The following is a 14,230-nucleotide window of genomic DNA, read 5'->3' on the forward strand; positions in this document are numbered from 1 at the left end:
TTTGGTTAGATGTTGCTGTCACATAAGTAATGTCCTTTTAAATAGATGTGTTGAGAAGCTACAAACTTAAATGTAAGCCTTTAAAAATAATAACAAGAAACAACTTACCCCAAACACGTTGCTTCGGTTTACTTGAGCGTAGGGTACCCCTAAAAACATAGAATAATCGCCATCATTTGCATTTAGGCCCCGTATTAGACCTGAGCTCGTTTGTACCAAGGGATCCAATCTTAGTTTAGCTTTAACGAGCACTAATAAGAATGTCAGTAAATAAAGTAACTTCATCATTATCCGCTGCTCTTGTTTATTTGTATACGCCTTGCATTACAACACAAGTTATCCTCAACTGCAGTGAAATTTACATATTGTATCATTATTATAGGGGAATATTACCGAAGGATACACAAACACTTGAAAAATAAAGATCATCATGATAAAAATTGATATAAGATTGTTATGCAACCATGTTTTGTGTTGTGCTATTGTGTCTTTTTTTATCTCTTTTTTTAAATCTCTTTAAAATGTTTTCCAGTTTTGAAAATATATATTTTTTTGTCACCTTAAGCGTCACGTGACGTCTTCGAAATTCGTAAGACGGAAGGAAAGTAGAATATCCTCCTCTCTTTCTATCGTGCAGCGGAAATGTATGCCTACCTGATGATGTTGATGTTTCGTTTTCGCTTTTGCTAGCACTTTAGGAATGCAACTTATTGTTTTTTGGCTCTTAAACATGCGGCCTAATTAAATATAACACTTAAATAAAACGAGGCCTAATAATTATAACTATAAAGGCCGTTTAAAGATAAAAATTCCGCCATGGGTCTTTTAGGGATATTCGTCAGATATACGCTTTTTGTCCACCAGCGTGCAACGGAGGGTTAAATTTTATTAGCATGACATGCTTGTAGCTAGCATATGACTGCCTCTTTACTAATAGTGCCATCTGTAGACATATTAGATCTAGTATCATATTACGGAGATGATGTAGTATCATATTACGGAGGCGACGCAGCGATATATTTTTATTATTAAAAATATATATTTACTAGATGACTTATCGCGTTTAGCATATCCCACCAAAAACATGCCTGTTAAAATGGGGCCTAGTTCCTATCGGCTAAGTTTTGGCGTAAAAAAAGAATTCTCAAGGAGCGTTTCATGGTATATTTTGTTTTAACAATCATGTTTAGATTCCCCCTTTATAAGAAGACTGGAAGACTGTATTTACTGTTTTAAAAGATTTATATTAGTAACTAGCTGTACATTAGTGATCAATTTAACTGTGTTTATGTAAGCAAATGAAGTTAAATCCATATCGCAACTTCAATTAATTAAAAAAAAATATTATCACACAAATCATCTAAAATTGTAGCAACTAAAATTGTTTGTTCAATAAGTACTCAACTCTAAATAATTCAATATTGTAGCATATCTTTTTAGTTCAATACTGTATCAACTAAAAATCTCAAATTTCTTATTAACAGTGACCTATTTTTATTATTTTGTGAGTATAAATGTGCTTTTGATCGACAAGAATAGGTATTATATTCTTAATTTCTGAAAAACTTGAACAGGAAGTCTAAAATCGGTTTTTTGCGATTTCTGAAAAAGTATACATTTCGAGTTACGACACTATTGTAATAGCAGTGCGATATTTTTAAGATTTTTATTATAATATACACACATTTAACTAAGGGTTAAGTTTTGTAATCAAATATTTGTAATTTTGTAATTTATAATTATATTGTAACCTATTTTATAGTGATAACTGAAAACATTATCTACTGACCACACTGGGTTTTTCGCAGTCCAAGCATCTAATAAAAAAAATAGTCCTTTATCTAGAAGATTAAAGATATGTATGTCATAAAGCTTGCAGCTATCGTTTGTTGTTTAGATTATTGTGTGACGTAATTATCTGATGGCATATTACTGAATTGTAGAAAATACTGTAAATCCAGAAGATTTACCGATTACTTGATTCGTCCTTGCTTCATGGTCCTCACCATTCTTAGTTTTTTAATTCCCGGAATTAATAGCATCGAAATCAGAAGCGCTTGTTGTTGAAAACTTTTCAGGATACGCTTTCAAGTAAACGTCCCAAAACGCCATTCTTGATCGATATGGTCGTTTGTGCATTTTCCCAGAGGTGTTAATATTCAGAGCATATAGATAGTTACTGACAGGTAGCCATTTAACAGGAAGAAGATCGGTTACATTTGGTGTTGGGTCGCTGAAAAGAAAAGAACGTATTTTAAAGTATGAAAAAAACGTATTTTGAAGTATGAGAAATCCTACGATAAGATAGATTTTTATGTTTTCAAAAATATATTTTAATGTATAGTTGTTTATGAACTAGAAAACGTTTAAAAAATTACCCATATTTAGCGAAATTAGTCCACATGGCCGTCATTCTATCAATTATCAATTGATCTTCTGGTGATGGTTCTCCAGGAAACAGGTTTGAGTCAAATAAATAACCTAATTCATCTGCATGGGACGCGCCTCCTTCAGTCATATTAAATATTTTTTTGAACATGTTTCTTCCCCCACTATACGAAAATATGTAATGATATACGCTTTCAACTTCACTTTGATTATATCTAATAACACTTCTTTGAATAGGATGATTAAATTTGTAATCGGATGCAAAAGCAATCAATAATTTTTTCTTGGAGACAGACATTTCTTCATCGCCTATATAAAAGTGTCTAACGACATTGTCCTCGTCCACAAATTCATCGCCAACGTCGTACAAGAAATTATTTAAGCTATCATAAAACTCTTTGGTATCATTAGAATATATAACCATTAGCTCCTGACTATTGTAACCCATTAGAATTGAAATTCCCTTAACTTCTGGTGTGGTGATTCCTGGATCTTCGGAAACAAATTTTTCCACATTTTCAAAATCTTTTTCCGCGCATGCTCTAAAATACATGTTTAATTCCTGTGTTGTGCTTACGACGACTTTTTCGTTTTGTTTTGACAAAAAGCTTATTGCTTCGTTAAAATTATCAGTTTCGAATCCTAGATGTTTAGCAATTTTAATTGCTGCTTTATCGTCAGATTGAACAAATTCTCTTGGGCAGAGCGCGGATCCGCTTTGTAAAATAGCGCGCTTGAAAAACTTTTCTCTTTTTGATAATAAATGGTAATCAACAGACATGCTCCCAGCACTCTCACCCATAACTGTTATTTGGTTTTCATCACCCCCAAATGAAGCTATATTAGTCTTTACCCATTTTAATGCTAGATATTGATCTTTAAAACCTTGATTTCCAGGTACTTCAACCGAATCTGAGCACATAAATCCATATACACCAAGGCGGTAGTTGATTGTAACTAAAACAACGTCGTGTCTCACTAAGAATTTCGGGCCGAATTCGGCTCTCTTGCCAGATCCATAAGTAAATCTTCCGCCATGTATCCAAAAGATAACGGGTAGTTTATTTTGACTCGTAGCCTTATTCGGGACATAAATATTGAGATGTAGACAGTCTAATGTTCCTACTAATTGGTTCGAGAAGAAATCAGTTTGAGGACACACTGCTGAATCGTCAAGTGCTTCAAAAGTCTCGGTAAATTTCGGAAATGGTTGAGCATCCTGAAAGAAACTAGTATGTTTTATTGTTCTTTCAATTTGTATATTAATACAATTGTTAAAAAAATAAAATAAGTATCAAGATATGTAAGTGGATTTGACAGATTCGCAAGACGTCTCACGAAATTGATGTTTAAATAATTACATTAAAATTATATAAATATTATATAAAACAGTATAAATATGAAAATATAAAAATCGGCCAAGTGCGAGTTGGACTCGCTCATGAAGGGTTCCGCAGCAGCAATAAGGTTTATTTCTATGAAATTGAAAGGTTTTTGATTTATTTTTATATTTCAGTTGATTAAATGAAAGTTAAATTAAGGTATATTATTAATATTTATGACGTATAAAAAAACTACTTGCTAAATCTCGTTCAAACCAATTTTCGTTGGTAGTTTTTATAGTTATGTAGGTACATCATATTATTATTTTTTTAACTATACGCCTTTACTTAGACGCCTTACTTTAGAAGTTAGAGGGAGGGGACACACATTTTACCACTTTGGAAGAGTCTCTCTCGCAAACTATTCAGGTTGGAAAAAAATTATATTAGAAACCTCAATATCATTTTTGAACACCTATCTATAGATAACCCACACACATAGGTTAGATGATTTTTTTTATTTCAGGTGTACCAATGGCGACCCCTAACATTTTTAATAATTTTTCCATTTTTGAATCAAAATCTTAATGCGGTTCACAGATTACATCTATTTACCAAGTTTCATTAGTATAGAGCTCTTATAGTTTCGGAGAAAAGTGGCTGTTACATACGGACGGACAGACAGACAGACGGGCAGACAGACAGACATGTCGAATCTATAAGGGTTCTGTTTTTTGCCATTTGGCTACGTACCCTAGAAATTGACCCGACATTTTCCGCCAAGAACATACAGCACAATCTATCTCTTAAAATTATTTATTAATATCATTGTATTGTCTAATAACAGTCATCCAAGTTAATTTCTTGTTTGAAAATTATGTTTATCTATAGAGAACTTACCCCGAAAGGATTATCTTCGTTGACCTTCGCGTACGGAACGCCCAAAAACATTGCGTAATCCCCATCTTCTGCCTGTAGACCTCGTATCAACCCAACTTCAGTCTGCACCAGGGGCTCTATTCTCTGTGAACCCTGGACTTGGCACAGGACCAGCAGTATAAAGCAGCATGCTCCCCACATGCTTGTAACTCAACAATCTGTTGTAATGTTACGTTAACACTGCACTCAGAACTATGTTATCGTATCAATCATAATTTTCGAGGAGATAAGCCTCAATATGCCACTAAATTATATTATTGGGGTTTGCAGTTGTAGATTCTAGTTCTTCCTAAGTTTAGACTTCTAAGTCCCTATCCGATGTTAAATAACTTAAAGTTCAAACCTGATATTATTAGGATTTTGTATTCTAGTACAAAATTATTAACACACGCGTAATATGCAACATCCTTGAACAATTTCGCCATGCTGGATTTTTCACTTGATTCAAGGATCTTAAAAATATAATCTCTTGATAGATCAATACAATGTAATAGATCACTGTGATTTTGATTCGACCCTGTCGGCTTTTTCCACAGTAATTCGCGGAAAATTGATTGTAATCACATACAATATACGCTATGACAATTGACATTACAATATAGTACAGATTATCTAAGGTATGTTATCTATTTCCGGTGGATACGCCCAATTTTCAATGCCTGTAACCTTCCTGTTTAATCTCAACAAAGAATGAGGTTGTTGTATTAATTATTATTTATTATGTTCGGCTATGAATTTTTTGTGTGGAATATACTTATTCACTTGTTCTACTGAACAAGTGTTTATTTGTTGTAAAGACGTCGCGTCTTTCTAAAAACTAGGCATTTTAGATTCTTAACAAAACACTTTAAAGCAAGGATATTGCAAACCATTAAAAACTCTAGCCATTTGTTTTATTCTCAATTATCTAATCAGTAAATAATATCTATGTCCAAAATACACATTTATTCTCGTGTCGCAGTGTTCGTCACAATTTTTGGCTAGGCTTTCTCGCTTTTTGCACTTGGATTACATTACCAATCGATCATTAAACTATTCTTTTTTAATGTTTGTTACTTCAACACTCGCTTATCATTTTTATCTCAGATTACCCTGTCGGTTTTAGGAGTACTTAGGTTGATTCTGGTCTCGATGTTAGTATAGGTGAAGACTTTAGAAGTAGATGTAGTATTTATTTTTTCAATACAAAGTTGAAACGAAATCCATTGGTTACACCTAGTTATACAATAAAATTAATCCACCGCTATCAATATTATTTAATGTTATTATCCACCTAAAAGCAATACATAATATCATGGTATTATTTGTTTATGATAATCATTAATCAATAATATATTTTATAATATTATTAAAAACTACGTTTTCAATAATAATATAATCTTTAATAATAATTGGTAATTATATTGTGACTTGCTGACCCGGCAAACATTGTTTTGCCGTACCTATAAAGTATTTTGATTTTCGCCCATTTTATTTTATTGAAGTGACTAAATAAGTATGTCACCATGGCAACGTCCATCGACTGACGGCGACCATTGTTTGTGTGACGGGATACGTCAAACATCTTAAATATTTTCTCATACGAAAATATTTAAGATGTTTGAGTTATTTTTCAGCTTAAAATAGTAATTACCTAGGTTCCTGCGCAAAAATTTACTACAAAATATGATTGATTGATTATGGTATTACGTATGTATAAGAATTTCGATGGTACCCGGCCTCTTAAGTATATAATTATGCGATATGATTTGCGATACGATATGATTCAATATCGAATCGATATCAGACTGGATATAAAAACAACTTACCAAATCATCAAACTAAATTGGGATATAGTAAAAACACTCTTATGTCAAAGTGACAGGATCGTTTGCGGTATACGATCGGATATCGGTAGCGTGTAAAGTCAAACCCCACTTATAATTAATAACTTTGATTAGGTTATATAAGTTTTTTAATTAATGACTACAAAGATACTGAATGTTGACACTCAAAAACTTACTTTTTTTAGGTAGAATTTTTCAGTTACGATTAGCCAGGCCACCAGACTAAGAAAGTAGCAAGTAGTATCATGAGTCATGACATACTCTAAGGATGTCAAATTCAACTCCGAAGGATAGTGAGTCTCCTTAGAAAGATGTGCCTGGTTAACTTCTGCGTATTATAGTTTGAATATGTCTCTCTTTCATAACAGTTAAAGGTATATTTGTCCTAAACCGCTACTCGTTTCGGCCTCCACTGGTTCGCTCTGAGATGTTTCTCGTTTAGTATGTAGAAGAGCTCCCAGAATGCTATCCGATCGTGGTAAGGTCTGCTGCTCAGCGTCAGGTTGTAGTCGATGTTCATGTAGGGTATGGAGTCCTTCGTTATTGGTCTCCATTTCAATGGTATGCCGCCAACTTTGTCTGGTGTTGGTTCTCTGAAATTATTATGTCGGTTACTTATGAAAAGTGTTAATAATAAATTCGCATAGGGACAGGAGATTTTTGCCTTGATAAAACTATCCTATGTTCTTTCGTAACTCTTAAGTTTTTATCCAAATCGGTTTAGCTAATCAAGCGTGAAAGCGCAGACATACAGAGAGTCTTACGCATTTACCTATAAAATTTGGTCGCTGTTAAGCATCAGTGTCCTATCCTACAATTTTTTTTGTTGTTAAATTTTGAATGCAGTCTTGTTCTAAATCATCTAAAGAACATAACTGCATTCATAACTCAATACGTAATTTTTTGTGGGTTAGTACACGAATGCTTAACAGCGTCCAATTTATTTTAACATTTTTTCATTTTGTCACTTACCCGAATTTCGCGAAGTTCGTCCATAATTTAGTAAAATTGTCAACGACGACTTGATCTTCTGGGGTGGGTACGTTCTTATTCAAATCTGAAGTGAAGAGATAGGCCAGCTCGTCGGCGTGAGTTGCGCCCGCCTCTGTTATTGAATACCAATTCTTCAGCCAGTTCCTTTGGCCGCTATACGAAAACAAGTATTGGTATATTGTCGCTCCCCTTCTGTGGAGCTTATTTATACTCCTCTGCACTGGTTGCAGAAAATCCAGATCCGATAAAAAGTCCAGTATTATGTATACTGTGGACTCACTGACTTCCTTATCTCCGAGATAAAAGTGACGTACTAGCTCCTCCATCTCGTCCAGTCTGGGACCCAAGTCGAATACGATGTTCAAATTCTCCCTGAATACTTCGGGGCTTAGGAACCTTCGTCTGAATCGGTCCATGTAGTATCCAAAAAGCCACTCGTTATTATTGAACCCGGCGACGATTCTCAACCCCTCCAAATTAGGCTCAGAAAATTCGGGATGCTCTGAAACCAATCGGAATACATTCGGAAACTCCTTCTCCGCGCACACTCCGAAAAATTCTATGGACCGCGTCCCGTCTATTACCGACTTCGTATCAGACTTTGCGAGGAACTGTAGCGCTTTGTGAGTAAAATTCGTATTAAAGCCCAGCTCTTTGGCTATTCTTATGGGTAAATTGTAGTCTGCGGGCTTGAAGGCTTGAGGGTACAGCGCGGAGCTGCTCTGTAAAATTACCTGGTCGAACATTAGGGGCTGCTTCGATAGCAAATGGAATTCCGCCGCCTGCGCTCCCGCGCTGTGAGCTAGAACGGTGATATTGTTTTCGTCGCCTCCGAACGCAGCGATATTCTTTTTTATCCACTTCAAAGCTTCGTACTGATCTTTGAGCCCCTGATTTCCTGGAACTTCCGGCGTGTCCAGGCAGAAGAATCCGTAGGGACCTAATCGGTAGTTGAATGTAATCACTATCAGACCGTGTCTAACCAAGAATTTCGCCCCGTACAAGCGGCGAGCGCTGCTCCCGTTTCTGAAGTATCCGCCGAAGAAATGTACTAGCACGGCTAAAGGTTTCTTCGAGGCCTGGTTCGGCACGTAGATATTCAAACGTAGACAATCGAGTGACCCAAAGTTTTCTTTACTGAACTCGTCTATTTGGGGACATACTATTGAGTCGTCGTTCGCTTCGTATGTTGTTTCGAATTTCGGTTGGGGAAGAGACGCCTGAAAATAACAGACGAAAGTGCGTATAGAATATAATAGAATTTCTAAAAAATTTGTTACAAGTAGTTGAGTACCTACAATAAACGCTAGGTGAGTTCCAATCAGGTTTAGTCCGTATCCCCTAGTATCCCGTATAGATTTAGACTGCTGTCATTATGTGGACTATGTGGACTAAAAATTAACGTTAGGTACCTAATCCTATAGTAATACAAAGTCTCCTGATATGTCATAGCTTAGAAAATTAACCTTCACTTACCCCAAATGGATTAGTTAGATTAACTCTAGCGTATGGTATTCCAAGATACATGATGTAGTCTCCGTCTGTAGCTTTCAGACCTGAGATAGGTCCCACTTTCGTTTGCACAACATATTGTGAACCGTGCGAACATTGTACACATATTAACACTATTATAAATATCACATACATTATGAGATGTTCAAAAACAACTGAATAGAAAATCCTTAAACAAAATGTGTGTAATGAACGCGTAGAGTATAGCGTCTCTATTTAAGGAAACCTATACACTTGCTTATAATGGAATGTTTACTTGAGCAGCTTGGATTTGCCAAGTTACTTGTTTTTTTTATTCTGAAGTAGTTTTTCAAATCAGACAGAGATATCGATACGAATAAGAGTATGTGTGGTGTAGTTCTTTCAGAAACCTCTTAGTTTGTTAAAAATAGCAATTGTAAAATATATGTACATGAATGAGTAACAATAACATTTTGGGTGATCTCTAATCTAATTATTCAGTTTTAAATAATGTGAATGCCATTTTCAAAATGCATAAGTACTAATAAAGTTGCGATTAAAATAATTATAAATAAAATACTTTTTTAAGTAAATGAGTCTAATTTTAATTTATTATTATCAATAGTACTGTACGATGTATAAGATATTTAAAAACTTGTAATCGCGACGATGTCAAAGGTCCCACTTTGACCACGATACAGTAATATTATTTTGATTTGCTGTCAAATTAATATAACTAGACTTAAAGAAAATGTATATTAAGTTTCAGTAGATTTAAAATGTGGCAAAAGTTATTAAATACATTTATTTGCGATCCCCAGTAGCTTTGCCTGAAATTATATAAGTAGCAACAATGTAACAACAAACTTTAAGGAAGAAGTGGATGATATGTCGCAGGCGGATTGTATATTTATTATATTACATTACGGCTAGTCGTTTTAAAAAACAGCGCGGTTTTGTAATGCGGCGTGTCGACGTTTAGCCGGATTGAATGCGGCTGAATAAAAAACCGCCGGAATGCATTCGGCGCTATACGTTATTCAATACGGCTAGCCGTAATATAATAAGGCTACAGACAATGACATAAGAAGTGTTTCTTATGTCATTGGTTAGAGACTAGTCGCCTTTTTGACAGTTTTAATTTCGTAATTCGTTTCATAACACTCGTGACGCTGCCCGCCGTCACAGATTAATATATGAGAAGTAATTAAATTTTGTGTATGCCATTTAAAAATTTGGTTTGCAAGAAATAACAGCTAATAAATCATTTAAGATTTTGTTAGCAATAATTAAAATTAGGCTGCAATTCGTGTTCTGTAAATAATCATGACAATGGTCAGCAATTTAAACACATAGCTGGCAGCGAGTTTTATTATGTATCTGCAAAATAAACAGTCACTCGGCATAATAATTACTTGGTCGGCAAGATTATACATTCGGGCAGCAGAGAAAACATCTAAAATAAAAACAAACACAATCCAGAAAGTCCAAAAGTAGGTTAGGTTAGGTTAGAACTTAGACCACAACACAAAGGGAGCCGAGCGTGCGAAGCGAGCGTGCTGCGGCAGCAGCCGGCGAGCGTCATAAAACAAAAGATAAATCCAGAATTTTTTGCTTATTCTCTGAGTGCTTATCAAATTAAATGAAGGCTACTCATTGCAGCATTGTTTTATTTTGCAATCATGGTCACCCTGTAACTTATATAGGACTACGATGCGGCTAAACGTGGGCCGCCTTATTGAAGAACGTATCGCAATTACAATCCGGCTAAACGTCGACACGCCGCATTACAAAATGGCGTCCTTTTTAAAACGGCTAGCCGTAATGTAATACGGCTAAATATACAATGTGCCTGCGACAGAAACATTATAAACTTTAAAAATTGACCAAAATAATGTAATATTATGTTATATGATTGAAAAGCTACTGCTTCATAGTAATGATAGCAAGTACCTACAGCAACCTACTATCATTACGACTGTTTCGGGTCTCTAGATACTGACGTATAACCACGGAGCTAATACAAAGCGTATAACCCTCGTTCTGGCGCAGTCTGCTTAAGACTAATTGAACCTTCTTTTGTTGCAGTGATGTCGAAATTCGCCGTTCGCGTGGACGCCGCTGTGTCTGCGCTCGGCGGCGGCACCGGCGCTGGCCTCGACGAGAACGACTTTATCGACGCCTCCCGTCTGGTGTATGACGCCGTGCGCGAGATCAGACGCGCTGTGCTCATGAATAGGGTAAGTGGTAGGCTAGAAACTAGCTAGGACTAACGTTACTGCCCATTGCCCGACATACCGTCACCTTGTTTCTTCATAAAGCCATCTTTGAGGTAGAGTCTTGGATCAAAACACTCTGATATTGGCGACTCACAAAGGAGCCATTTATAAAAAAGAAGAACGTTACTGCCGCAATAGAAAATATGAGGTTTGACTTAGGCTTGCGTTCTGATGTGGCGTATAGGAATATCCCATCAGGAAATTTAAAAAAAAAGAAGGGTAGGTCGATTTTGTTAAATAATAAATATCTTATCACGACTGGAACTTAACTGTATTATGTTGGATTAATATAGCAGAACTTATATTCTGATGAGTTATTAGAAAATTGTATATATATCAGTTTCTTACAAATCGATTAACAAAGCTTAGTTTCTCCCAAACAGTTCGTGTACCCAAATTAAGTATTTGCTTCCAAAATTTACGAATATTGATGATGATAAAACTAATGTATAGGATGAAGAAGAGTTAGACCCTGAGGATGTTGAGTTGGACGAGCACTACACACTGGAGACACGTAGCAAATGTAAGGGAACATGCTGTCTCCGTCGCACGTTAATGTTGACATTGTGCCCGTTAGATGGTGGATATGACCGTTTAGTGGATGGAGGAGGGTGATCCTGAAGAAGAAACTAATTTACGCCTGGATTCTGAGTTCTTTGGCAGAAGTTGGTTCATTCAATAGCGCATTTGATTGGCGAACGTCAAACGCGCTGTGGAATCGATAATCTCCTATAAATAAACCTCAGAATCCGGGCTTTCAGACAATTCTGTCTTGTTGTTCTTGATGCCGGGCTACTTGTTCGCGGCTATCAAGCAGCCTAGTAACAGCCAAGAAATCTCATCGCGAGGCGACGGCTTCAAATGTCTTGTTCTCTTCCAGCCATTAAACGGTCTGCCTCAGCATGGTCAATCATCAGTTTTAGCAACATTCGGCATGACTTACTAGGTGGAGACTAAGAACATCACTACTTCATTTGCAGTGACTAAACTTGTTTTTATGTAGACGATCAAAAAGATATTAAATATGTCTTGATTGTTTTTTTTTTAATTTTGGGTAGTTTGTGTTTTTACGTGATGTGCGCTGTGACATTTTGATTCATTTTGCAGACTGATATTGGTTGCTTTATTAATTTGGTACATCAGTGATCATTTTGTTCATTGTTACTTTTGTATGCGAAGAAAAAATTATTTGACCCAGCCGCAAGCAATATATTACATTGTAAGCTAAAGGCTTCTCTTCAAATTGACCCATAATGGATAACCGTTATGAAAGGCCACATAACGTTTAAGTTTAAGCTGATTGGGTCACGTCATTTTCTCGCTTTACTACACGCCAAACACCGGCAACCGTTGTCCACTGTTGTCATCGCATGTTAAATGTTTGCATGTTTGGTTTTAACTCAATAACAGACCAGCGACGATCTGGACACGGACACGGAGTTCGAGCCGGTTGAAGACATGACCATGGAGACGAGGAGCCGATGTGAGTACCAGAATTTGGAACCCAAAGTTAATCAGTTTTATTATGTACAAACACAGGGACATGTACAGGAAGGTAAAAATTTAATGTACCATCGAAGAAATTGCTTCATAGACAGATGACGGACCTGCTTCACTTGTTCGAGTTATGTCAATTCAACGTAAGTCGTGACTGCGTTTGACGTAAAAGCGACCAAATTACGTAGGTCCGCCATCTGCCTATGTATCAACTTCTCTGATAGTACTGTGTGAAACTCCTTGGTTCTATAACTGTGACGAGAATCTTCAAAAACAACAAAGTAGTACGAGTTATGTTTATGTTTTTGTCTTTTTTCTTGTAACTTAAACGAATCGCTTATGTTATAGCGAGCGCACATACTGGGGAGCACGGCGTCGACGAGTATCCTGATATCAGCGGTATCACTAATGCTAGGGTAAGTCTTTTTTATTTCAAGTTATATGCTTAAACCTCTGAGGCGATTAGAGTAAATTTTGGTACAGAGATACTCCGAGTCATATTAATTCAGTAAAAATGTATGGTTCCTGCGTGACACAGTAGAGGTGCTTCGCGAATCGCGACGAAGTTGCAGGCAACATCTCCTTATATATCTCGGGTATATGAGGAGTGGCCACATAAAGGATGATCTTCCTACCGAGCTATAGCTGGCCGATGCCAGCTGTTTTTATTTCTAACGTTGTATATCTCGACGACCTTAGAAATTGCGATATCGCGATTTAAGATTGAGAACTGGGGCCTTACTCCCGAAACTGATATCGATTTCGATTTGCGATTTCAACGGTTTTTGACACTTTAGACATCTAAAATAGCGCTATTTTAGATGTCTTAGCCCGGCCGCACATTGTCCGAAATTTCTGATCAGAAACAGTTGAACGTCCGCGTTGTCTCTTACATTTTGTACTGAGCCGAGTGAGCTCGAACTCGCCGGAAGGAAATTTCGGATAGTATGCGGGGTGGCGGTCCGGCGAAATTCAACTATTTCTGATCAGAATTCGGACAATGTGCGGCCGGGCTATCGAAATCGATATCAGTTTCGGGAGTAAGGCACCTGTTTGGTCCGCTACATCATTTTTCGATTACAGGAAGCCATGCGCAAGATGACGGAGGAGGACAAGCGCAAGATCCTGCAGCAGGTGGAGCTGTTCCGTCGGGAGAAGATGACGTTCGACAACGAGGTGGCGAAGTGGGACGACGCCGGCAACGACATCATCATGCTCGCCAAACACATGTGCATGATCATGCTCGAGATGACCGACTTCACCAGGTACCACTTGGCTTTTTTTTAATGAAAGAAGGGAGCAAACGGGTCACCTGATGGAAAGCAACTTCCGTCGCCCATGGACACTCGCAGCATCAGAAGAGCTGCAGGTGCGTTACCGGCCTTTTAAGAGGGAATAGGGTAATAGGGGAGGGTAGGGATGGGAAGGGAATAGGGGAGGATAGGGAAGTGAATTGGGCCTCCGGTAAACTCACTCACTCGGCGAAACACAGCGCAAGCGCTGTTTCACGCCG

General features: G+C 36.9%; 3 protein-coding genes across 8 annotated transcripts in view; 1 reads left to right on the forward strand and 2 right to left on the reverse strand.

Annotated features, from left to right (window-relative positions):
- The window catches only part of LOC121736310 (catenin alpha), a 107,005-nt gene that overhangs the window by 85,909 nt on the left and 6,866 nt on the right, over positions 1–14,230 (forward strand). For 2 of the 4 annotated variants that reach the window (XM_042127400.1, XM_042127402.1), the window contains exons 16-19: positions 11,030–11,181; positions 11,674–11,743; positions 13,066–13,133; positions 13,801–13,982. In XM_042127400.1, coding sequence (XP_041983334.1) covers positions 11,030–11,181; positions 11,674–11,743; positions 13,066–13,133; positions 13,801–13,982 — 472 coding nt within the window. Of the gene's footprint in view, positions 1–11,029; positions 11,182–11,673; positions 11,744–12,630; positions 12,704–13,065; positions 13,134–13,800; positions 13,983–14,230 lie in introns of all 4 variants that reach the window. The other 2 variants (XM_042127399.1, XM_042127401.1) reach the window with 1 other exon arrangement.
- LOC121736311 (esterase FE4-like) lies at positions 110–5,396 on the reverse strand. 2 transcript variants are annotated; one of them, XM_042127404.1, is made up of 4 exons: positions 4,611–5,396; positions 2,379–3,607; positions 1,971–2,233; positions 110–149 (listed from the first exon to the last, which is right to left on the reverse strand). In XM_042127404.1, exons 1-3 carry the CDS (start codon positions 4,788–4,790, stop codon positions 2,020–2,022), a joined length of 1,623 nt encoding a protein of 540 aa, XP_041983338.1. In that variant the 5' UTR covers positions 4,791–5,396; the 3' UTR covers positions 110–149; positions 1,971–2,019. The 2 variants fall into 2 exon arrangements, with proteins under 2 accessions (XP_041983338.1, XP_041983337.1); XM_042127403.1 differs by lacking the exon at positions 110–149 and having other exon boundaries at positions 1,939–2,233.
- On the reverse strand, positions 321–9,115 carry LOC121736313 (bile salt-activated lipase-like). Of its 2 annotated transcripts, XR_006036993.1 has the most exons (4): positions 8,945–9,115; positions 7,448–8,688; positions 6,652–7,068; positions 321–346 (listed from the first exon to the last, which is right to left on the reverse strand). XR_006036993.1 is itself a non-coding variant. In XM_042127405.1 (3 exons), exons 1-3 carry the CDS (start codon positions 9,113–9,115, stop codon positions 6,861–6,863), a joined length of 1,620 nt encoding a protein of 539 aa, XP_041983339.1. In that variant the 3' UTR covers positions 6,358–6,860. The 2 variants fall into 2 exon arrangements, 1 of the variants encoding a protein (XP_041983339.1); XM_042127405.1 differs by lacking the exon at positions 321–346 and having other exon boundaries at positions 6,358–7,068.

This window comes from Aricia agestis, chromosome 19 (genome assembly GCF_905147365.1).
Source record: "Aricia agestis chromosome 19, ilAriAges1.1, whole genome shotgun sequence".
In the NCBI taxonomy this organism is placed as follows: domain Eukaryota; kingdom Metazoa; phylum Arthropoda; class Insecta; order Lepidoptera; family Lycaenidae; genus Aricia; species Aricia agestis.

What these genes read in the sequence shown, in the direction of transcription:
- LOC121736313 (XM_042127405.1), bottom strand. Translation starts at nt 9,115, where the DNA reads ATGTATGTGATATTTATAATAGTGTTAATATGTGTACAATGTTCGCAC. An exon ending in ATCTAACTAATCCATTTGGG is followed by an intron (nt 8,689 to 8,944) that starts GTAAGTGAAGGT and finishes TGTTATTTTCAG; the next exon opens with GCGTCTCTTCCCCAACCGAA. An exon ending in ACGAACTTCGCGAAATTCGG is followed by an intron (nt 7,069 to 7,447) that starts GTAAGTGACAAA and finishes TAATAATTTCAG; the next exon opens with AGAACCAACACCAGACAAAG.
- LOC121736311 (XM_042127404.1), bottom strand. Translation starts at nt 4,790, where the DNA reads ATGTGGGGAGCATGCTGCTTTATACTGCTGGTCCTGTGCCAAGTCCAG. An exon ending in ACGAAGATAATCCTTTCGGG is followed by an intron (nt 3,608 to 4,610) that starts GTAAGTTCTCTA and finishes AGTTTCTTTCAG; the next exon opens with GATGCTCAACCATTTCCGAA. An exon ending in ACTAATTTCGCTAAATATGG is followed by an intron (nt 2,234 to 2,378) that starts GTAATTTTTTAA and finishes TTTTCTTTTCAG; the next exon opens with CGACCCAACACCAAATGTAA.